General features: G+C 39.5%; 1 protein-coding gene across 1 annotated transcript; it reads right to left on the bottom strand.

Moving 5' to 3' along the window:
* Positions 1 to 6,500: 6,500 nt before the first annotated feature.
* Positions 6,501 to 7,628, bottom strand: LOC307262224 (G-protein coupled receptor 151; the record flags this gene model as incomplete). Its single annotated transcript, XM_080043020.1, has 1 exon — positions 6,501 to 7,628. The coding sequence occupies one exon, from the start codon at positions 7,626 to 7,628 to the stop codon at positions 6,501 to 6,503; it is 1,128 nt and encodes a 375-aa protein (XP_079899146.1).
* Between the last annotated feature and the right edge of the window lie 2,252 nt (positions 7,629 to 9,880).

Genomic DNA, 9,880 nt, shown 5'->3' with positions numbered 1-9,880 from the left:
TATACTTTATGCAGTACAGATTACAAATGTTTTAATCCACGTTTTACCATGACTAATCTGTGCTATAAACAACTGCAATATTGATTTTTAATACATAAATATTATCTTTAAATATATATTTAAATTGATATGTACATAAGCCTTATACATCCCTCTACATACCCACCAGTGCTGCCAGCCTCAGTGTAGACACACAAATTGTTGAACAATCCTATGTAATCCTGCATCGCCACCATTGTGCCGGTGAAAAGGTGCCACATGAGCCCTTCTGGTGTTTGAGCTGTATGACAGAAAATGAAGATTAAAGATGAACCTGTTGCTCTCACTCTCTGTGACCAGTACAGTATGTAGGCTACAGTGCACACAGCAGACTAGGCCTATGTGCCTTATTTAGGAATATGCATTATGTAAGCACGGTATAAGCCGAAAAGATAAAGGTTTCATATACATTTTTACCATAAGGCCGCTGTATTGTGGAATACAGGACCACAAAATGAATTTCAAAGGAAGGACCTGCTTTAAGGCCCTTATGGTTTTGGTTTTGGTTTTATATTATTCTTTATTGGTGCATGTAGCCTATAACTGAGCTAAATTACAATCCATCAGCCTATGCTCCAGTTTCGGATACCTGCATTATTCTGGCACACATTTAGGAGTGTAGACAGTATAGAGAGTCAAAATAGTTTTTAAACAAGAAGTCTAGTCTAGTCACAGTCAAATTTAAATAGAATTTTGGACAAAATGCCAAGAAAAATTATATATGAACCGCTTTAATTTAGTGTCCTAGTCTTGAAGCTTGACCATTACAAAACTTTCCAATGGAAACTAAAGATAAGATAACTTTTATTGATCCCCTGGTGGGTATCAAAGTGTGTAGAAGGGTCAAGCAATAGGCCAGGCTTCAAATAAATCTGCTTTAGTCTGCACCTTTACAAACGCCAGCTGAATAATAAAACCATTACAATTATATGACTTATATTACAACATTGTAGCACCAGAACAGGATCAAGACTTATGGAAGTGAAAACTCGGCCTATGCTCATTTTTAAACAGAAGGTGGCGCCATTTACTAACTCACTAAGTCAGGAGGAGTCAACTGCTTGTGATTGTGCAGAAATATACACTGAGGGTATTAAAAGACATTCACTTTTACATTCCTGAGTGAGTGAAATGAGAGCGACCCAATGATCTATATTAGTATATGATATGTATGTGCATGACAATAATCTTATCTAGAATAACTTTTTTATTTTATTTTTTATTTTTTCTACTTTTTAAATTGAAAGGGTGTTGGCTTATTACACCTACCCTCATAACACATCTTATTAAATTAGTTAAAAAAAAATTATAAGAAGTAATGTTCCAAGTTATTTTGATTGCATATTATAAAGTTTTGCATTCATCCCTCTCCCTGATTAGATTACAAGTACAGCAGCTACACTAGTTACAGCCCCACTGTGCATCCCTTCTCTAATTCACTTGCAATGATTCATCTACCATTTCCAATTACAGGACATGAACGAGTGTTTGTGATTTTAAATGGACACCTCATCCTGGTGAAATATTGCCTGTAACTCCTAGAACAGTGTTTCTCAAACTGTATGTAGGCAAAGAACCGGCATGCCATCCTCCCATGAATAGATTGAATAAATTCTATCAGCCAATTAATTATTTGGCAAATGTTACATGCAAGTTTAACTTTTCTTCACATATATGAATCTTTTTGGCCTTGCAGCTTGCACGTTATTGTTTCTTTATACATTTGATTAGTTAACCTATCAAGTTCTCCTCCACATAGCTAATGCGTCATACCTGCAACGGCTTACCAAACAGAAAGATGCTATCAAACTGAATCAGAAAGGTATGGTAGGATCCAAAGGTCTTGGAGCTTGACCCATTTTAAGGACTAACAATTGGGAGTCTCTCAGTTCTAACCATGCATTATCTTTTTGTCATTTTTCTGCATGTAGGTGGCGCTCTCTTCCTTGTCTTCTCAGCCATGGGGGCCATTGCTGTAGAACGGCTTGCGTTTACTTTTGAACAAATGAACTATAAATAAAAAGCAGGTCACAGTCAAAAGGGTTTTTCTACCCAGGACAGTCAGAAGACGGTGGGAGTTCACAAAAGCAAATGTGAAGTGGACACGGTTTTAATGACTGTTCTGTTCAATTGGCTTTTATGCTCAAATTTTGCCTGTGGTCTAGACAACAGAGTGGACATGTGATTATCAGGGTTAGAACATCTCTCTTTGTGTGTGTGTGTGTGTGTGTGTGTGTGTGTGTGTGTGTGTGTGTGTGTGTGTGTGTGTGCGTGCGTCCGTGCATGTGTGTGTGTGTGTGTGTGTGTGTTTGTGTGTCTGTCAGTGATTCAAAATATATAAAAATGGAGCTGACTCATCCTAACACACCTGAAATGACTTGATTCCACCTTACACAAAATGACAGCTGGAGACGAGTGTACGTGATTTTTGTTGGAGCTGGAAAACAATACATACTGTATATCATGAAAATAAGTATCACAACACACTGCCTTATCATTTTTAGCACAGCCTCAACTGTGTTCAGCTCTGAACTAACTCCTATTTGACTCAGGTCTGCCTGAAACCTTTCAAATCTTGCAGGACAGCCCGTCCTCCCTCGCACATACAAATATAAAGCCATAGCGAGAGCCTGAGGCAGCAGCAGCCATCCATCACGGTCGAGTGGGGAGAGAAAACACCATGTACGTCTCAATAAGAGCAGGAGGGGACTCTTTTCACAGGCCTTTAGCTCTAAGACTGCAGCGCACATGGTAAGAGAATGACTGACATGCAGGATTCTGCATCTGGTGCGAACGGATGTTTCAGTAGGGATTCAATTCGGCAGGAGTGGAGGAGGATGTATTGGGATCCGTTATGGAGAGACACTGCATCCAAAAAAATTATACATTTTCATGTGCTGGTAAATTTTGAGATTTTTTCTTTCATAGGCCTACTAGTATAAACACAATATCCAAATGTACAATTGTTAATTTAATTAAATCGGTATGTTTGCGTCTGTACATACAATCATTTATAAAATTTTAAACACTAATACAGTAGGTTTAAGATTGAATGAAGATTTTTACTCAGGCTATTTTCAACAATACAATCGACTGGAAAAGTTACATGATTATTGATTATTGATTTGTAAAGCAACAAAAGTTGGCAGATAAATAAAAAGTAAAGTAAAATGTGAAGCCATGTCAGCCATCACATCACACCTATAGTTGGATTTTCATTTCTTTTGAATCCTGATAACCGAACCTTACCGTCCGAGTTCAGAGCTTGGTGAAAGTTAACCAGTTCAGTGTTCTGGCTGTGAGATGACTAACCATTACCCTACATATGAACAAGCCGGCAAACAATGGCTTTCATGTATTTACTATACATGCACATGTCTGAAAGGCACACATATAGAGTCGAAATGAGGTCGTATATCATTATCCCCCTTAGGCAGTGTTACTTCTTTTATGCGAGCATCATGTTTGAATGGTTAAATGAAATAAGCACTGAGGCTGCATTAGATAACATTACCTAACAGGTGCCATTATTGCTTTTCTGCTGTTCCTCTAAGCACTTTGAATATCCAATAGAAATGTTAGCAGAGAGTTAAAGCTATAGTGTGTAACTTTTTCCATGTAAATACATTTTTAATCGATTGATTAAGCCTATCAGCTCCACAAATCTCTCTCTGTATTTCTCAGTATGGCAGCATTTACAAACTGGTGCAGAAGCTCAGACAAATCCCAAGAAGCATCTAAGAAAAGTTTCAGTAGTTGATTCTGCTGCTAAGACAAAACCTGAATGTACAGCAGAAGGTATACAAATCCATGCTGAAAAGCTGACTTGTCACACATCGCTCTGGGTGATGAGAAAAGTGTTTCAACCTCGACATCCCTGAGTGCTCACAGGCTGTCTGCCTGATCTGTAAGTGCCTCTATGATCCATGCCTGGCTCACACATTGGTTACACTCACACCATTGGGGTTAAAGGTGTCATCTCTATTGGGATGGTTTAACCTACATCGCAGCAGTCAGCAAACAACAGTGCAGGAGCTTGACATCAGATACATTTCTGTGGCAGACACTTAAGTGAAGACACATTTGAGGGGAATTGTACCTTTTACTTGAGAATTATATTTTGATGCTACCAATACTCCATCTCAGTGGGAAATATTGCCCAATAGAAACACACTTGTATATAGAATGTGTCACTTCAATGCATTTCTATGACAGCATTAGTTAACAGTTACTTCACAAATCAAGATGTGTGCATACAAAACATGGTGGACCTTATAAAAAAGATTTTGTTTTCAGCATTTAGACTTGTCACAAAGTATTTTTTAGCACTTCTACAAATATCCTATGATGATTTTTTTTTAAATATTTCTGAAACAGTCGTATTTTTCCTCTGATTTTCAACTTCTTGTCCTCCTGCTCTTTCATTTATTTTTTCCTATCAAACTGTAAATAACATGTCACTGCTCTGTAAAAGGTTAGCAGCATTGCATTCAAAGTGTTCACAACTTTTACTCTTTTGAAATCAGTCAACTATTAATTTCATCCCTGAATGACTTGTCTCTATATCTGTAATTAGGGGCGACAGAATACTGGAGGGAAAGGTTGGCGAATTAATGTTTTCGTTTGTTTTTGATTGGCCGGAGACATTCTGCGTCGTGATGGAGACATCTAAAAATACTTCAAATCATAAAATGAAAAAAAGCAAGTGACCCAAGGGCAGACATTTTGGAGACATGGGTCTATTGTCAATGAATAAATTATGTGCTAGGGGCACAATCAGGCTGAAGAGCTTTGGAGGTGTGTTTTTTCCCCTTCTTGTCACTCTCTCTCTCTCTGTCTTGCTCTCTCTCTCTGTCTCTCTCTCTTCAACCTGTAACCTTTCTTTTCACTCAGTCAGACTAAAATGTCAACACTGTCGGGGCGTTGGAGCCACGGGCGGTCGCTGCTTTTCTGGTAAACACACACACAGTCGACTAAAAACTGCTTTCCTTTTCTCCACCAATGAAAGGTTAGACTTTTAACGCAGGTCATGTGGGTTAGCTGTTGGTCGTGATCGGCATCTGACCATCCACTTAATATCAGAGCCAAAAGCATTCCTGCATTCTGTTGTTATTTGAAATGTACTTTATGTTAGCCATCTTCCCCTATAAGTGGCTTTTGCAGCTTGTCAGTATCAATCAACACTTAAAAAGACCTTATAACCACTTAAAACTACATTTTAACTGCATTGTATAAACATACTGTAAATGTTAATGTAGAAAAAAGTGGTGGAAAGTAACTTAGTTCATTTACTCAAGTGCTGTTAATGGCAATTGTATGCAACTTTGTAATTCTACTTCACTACTGTTCAGAGAGATTCTTTTTATTTGGACTCCGCTACACTCACTTAATGACTTTAATTCATTTAACAAATCAAAATAACTAAAAAACGTTAATAAATTACAGTCTAAGACAGGTGGTCTAATCACAGCAGGTGGTCCAGGGGGAATTAGGACAGCCTACTACTCCACCTAATAGCTGCAATATTAATGCACATTTATGCATCAATAATTTGAACTCTTCATTCGAGACTGGGACAATCTGTAGAATGGAAACATTGACCTATATAGGAATATTTTGATGCTTACACTTTTGTACTTTGTTTGCACACCTCACGTCAAATCACCAGACGGTCTGTTGACCTGTAATCTGTGGACATTAAAGCCTACATTGTTATGGCCACACACCCTGAATCACTGAATCAGACTCAGACTGACAAAATGCTGCTTTCACTGAAATGTCATGATGGACCTGACCTAAAAAAAAACATGGATTAGTAGTGAATTTAATATAGAGAAATGGTGTGTTTCCACCAGTGCATGTCATCACATAACCCCTCTGAATTAAATGGAGAGATTTGGTGGTTGAATTGTATTTTATCCGTGATTAAGGTGAGTAGAGTGATGACTTAATGACCTTTGGGGGGAAACAAACAACAACAGAGCAGTCCATATTTGAGAACGTTTTAATATGCATCACATGTACACAATCACAACACACCCGTTGTTAAGTTGAGGGTCCTCGATATTTACAATAGCACTGTATTTGTACAAACCTTTTTCTAAATCAGGTTTTCTAATCGATAGTGCAGAAATACTGCAGGCAAAAAAACAAATAGTTGAAACATTTGTAACGTCAAAACGTGATAGTGCACGAGTTTATTATACATCTACTGAAGCTCACAACAGCTAAACAGGCAACTACAACCGTTCAACGAGGGTCTGCACTGTGGGTCAACAAACTAGAAAAACAGCTTAGAACCAGCCGAGGTCTTCTGCTGGAATATATACATGTAAAACGATGGGTTGGAGGGTCTTCTTGAAATCACACACCTGTTTTACACACTACTATTCATGTCAATGTGCAAAAAAACAAATGATAAAGAGATTTTGAAAAACAAAACACCTTTACACATGATTTCACTACAACATTTTCTCCCCCTCTCTCTCCCACGGAACCGGGTCTTGCTCTTCCTCGACGTGCGTATTCCTGCGCCCCGTCCAAAAGTGCTCGACATCTGGGATGGTCTTCTCCGTCTCGCTTGCGTCGGCGATGTCGTTGGCCGCCACTTCTGCCCCGTTCCCCTCCGTTTCTTTGGGACACATGGTGATGTTGCTAGGGAGTTGTTGCTTGGAGCTTCTGCAGGTTGCTATGAACCAAATGGTGATCAGTCCTTGGCGCACGTCGTCATACATGGTCATCAATATCACCGGAGATACGGAGCTGCATGCGTAAAGTAGCACTTGCGCAAAGATGATCAAACCAACGGGAGGTTTGTTGAAGCCAAGTCTTATCCAAGTGAATGTTCCCCATTCTGGCAGTAGCATGAGCCCCAGGGCGCCACTTAGACACAGTAAAACCAGGATAACTTTGCTTTGGTGCTGCGGTCTGGGCGCGTTGTTCACGGCGCTGTGCAGCATTTTTGTGTAATAGGAAATAGTGAAGATGACCGGCACCACGAAGGTTGCGATTGGATAAATCTTGTAGAACAAACTCATGAAGTTGGATGCGCACACTGGCATTTCAGAGACGCAAATGACGTCACGGCCGCGCGGCACCAAGGTGGCAAAGAGCATCTGGGGAATGGGAAAAATCATGGACACAATCCAAACGAACGCCAGGGCTCCGTGGATCCACGTCGGCCTGTAGAGGGGCAAACAGCCCTTGTGTTTGGCCCGAGTGGAGACAGCGAGAATTAAAGTTTTTGCCACAATACACGAATGCTGGAACCAGTCTGTGGTGCTGCAGACAAAACTCCCCAAGGTCCACGTTTGCTTGTAGTAGGTGACGACGCGCACGGGGGCGCACAGCAGCAGGATCACCAGGTCAGTGGAGGCCAGCGAGGCGAGCAGGGCTTTCACCTCGGAGCCCTTGCCGGTTTTGAAGTCGCGGAGGAAAATCAGCAAAACGAGCAAATTTCCAACCGCTCCGGACACGCAGATCCCGATCAAAATGACAGGGATGGCCGTCCTGGTGTCCTCGCCCTGGAGAAGTTGAACTCCTCCGACGAAATCGATAAAGGAGACATTGGCTGGTCGATCAATATCCATCTCTGCTCCCTTGTGACTTTAAAGTTCGAGATCCTTAGTGAAAGTGAAAAGAAATCAAAATTAAATGTTTGTTTTTCTACTTTTCTCAGCAGATTTCACGTCCAAAAAGCAAAATGAGGAGCTGTCCAATAGTGAAGAGTGAAGAAATGCAGACAAAAATGTATAAATTATTACAATTAAATGTTCTTCTTTAGCGTTTGTTTTCCCACTTTTCCACACCCTGGATAAAGAATAAATACCGGATGTGGAGCTGTCCAGGGCGCAGTGGTGCTGAAAACGCTGTTAACGGGTCGTGATGGCATCAGCAAGTGGGTGAGCACGCTTGCAGGTAGTCTATTTCAAGTGCTGCCATTTAGCATCGTCAACCACTCGCGTCATTTTACCAGTGTGGCTCCGGGCTGCAGCCAGCACAAATGTGAGCGCAGCGTGAAGTGATTTACATTTAACCCTCCTGTTGAGTTCCGGTTGATTTTGACCATTTTTATTATTTTGAAAAATGTAGTTCATTGGAATTGGAAATGGAATGTCATACGAATCCACGACTTTGTTCACACAGGGCATCTGCACACACTCAATTTAGGGCCCGTGTGCCGTGTCCACCTAACGATGGACAATAGATGGACAATAGATTTAAGTTATTTATTTGCATTAAACTTTTGATGTTTTATTTTTACTTTTGTACACCAATGGTGAAATATGAGATAGGAAATGAATGGGTGTGACTACAATACCATTTTCTTTAGGAATATGCCCATTCATTTTTATTCAATACAAACAATGGCTCAAATCTCCACAACTTTGCAAACTGATTTAAAAAAACAACTTTATTTAAAAGGGACAGCGCACTTTAATACACATTAGCACCAGAGTTCAACATGTAAATGTGCCAGATTGAGCCATGGAGGCTAATTTTCAACTGCAGTCCCTGCAAGCAATAATCCTGTTAACCATCCATTTTAGTTTAAACCTAATATGCCACCAGGCTTAGTGTTGGTATATATTGCCCTTTAAGGATACTTTCCAATAAGTCACTCTTTATGTTACTAAGTATTGGTAATATGTCATTAACTATCTTATAGATCAGTAATAAGAACATGTTTTGGATTCACCAACAGTAAACCAGTCTGGCTTACCTCCTAGGGCTATATCAGAATTGGTATGAATGTTGGCCCAATAAAAAACAATAAATGACATGAGAAACACATTGAATTCCACTGGGTATTTGTTGTCAGTTGAAAGCACTTACAGGGTTATCTTCAAATGTCAAATTATCCCCTCGGGATGTATAGTGGATACAGTTCAGTAACCCGATTTAAGAAATAGTTTATAATGTTGGTCAGGCTCTATTGGACCGTGGTGGGAAATCTTCTGAACATGACACTTGTTTTGCCTTTTTAAAAAGTAATACAGTTCAGTCAAGAGGACCTCTCCAATTAACAACTTGACAGATTAACCTTCCGGAAAACAGCTTCAGAGAAACCAATTAAAAATCTATTCATGAACAATCTTACAATTGACTTTTCTAACATGTAACCTTTTACTGCAGATGTGAAGACTGATTAGAAAGTGATAAACCAACAAGTATTTATTAATGTTAACACCAACATTCATATCCGCCATATTACCGAATGGATTATAACCAAACAGGTCTATAATCAATTTCTTCTTACCAATATACAGATTCTGAAACTTTAATGTGATACCAGTTCTGTTTTACTTCCTTCTAAATGTTCTTCATGTACATTGATCATTACAATAAATCGATGTGGGTATTTTGTCCAGCAGAAAGCACTGTCAAGGTGATATTTAAAATGTTCTGCTCGGTACATAGTTTATCATTCAATTAATTCTTATGATGATGATTCCTGTGGGCATAGCACTGAAAAATGTATTAGCTTGAATGAATTTAACTGATAGTTAAAAATAAACTCTGAATCTGTATAAAACTGACAATTAAACTGGATGGGTACCTCATACTCGAGCTGCTTAAAGAGGTCGACATTGGGTTCACAAATGAATAAAAATTAAAAAATGTTAGTCCTGTGGTGTTCAAATGACATATATGAATAAAAAAAGTGAAACTAAAATACAATTTCACGCTGGTTATCAATCTTAAACAGCGACCTTAATGTGTGAGCGCATGGAGCTTCACCACAGACCGAGTTGTGTTTACTTGACTTGGAGAGCATCCGGGGGGGTGGAGGTGGGGGATGGATGTGGTAATGGTTGCTGTCGGAGTTGTATGTGAAGAG

Source organism: Ammodytes marinus (genome assembly GCF_949987685.1).
Source record: "Ammodytes marinus genome assembly, chromosome: 15".
Lineage (NCBI taxonomy): Eukaryota > Metazoa > Chordata > Actinopteri > Uranoscopiformes > Ammodytidae > Ammodytes > Ammodytes marinus.
This window is presented reverse-complemented; position numbering and strand designations above follow the sequence as displayed.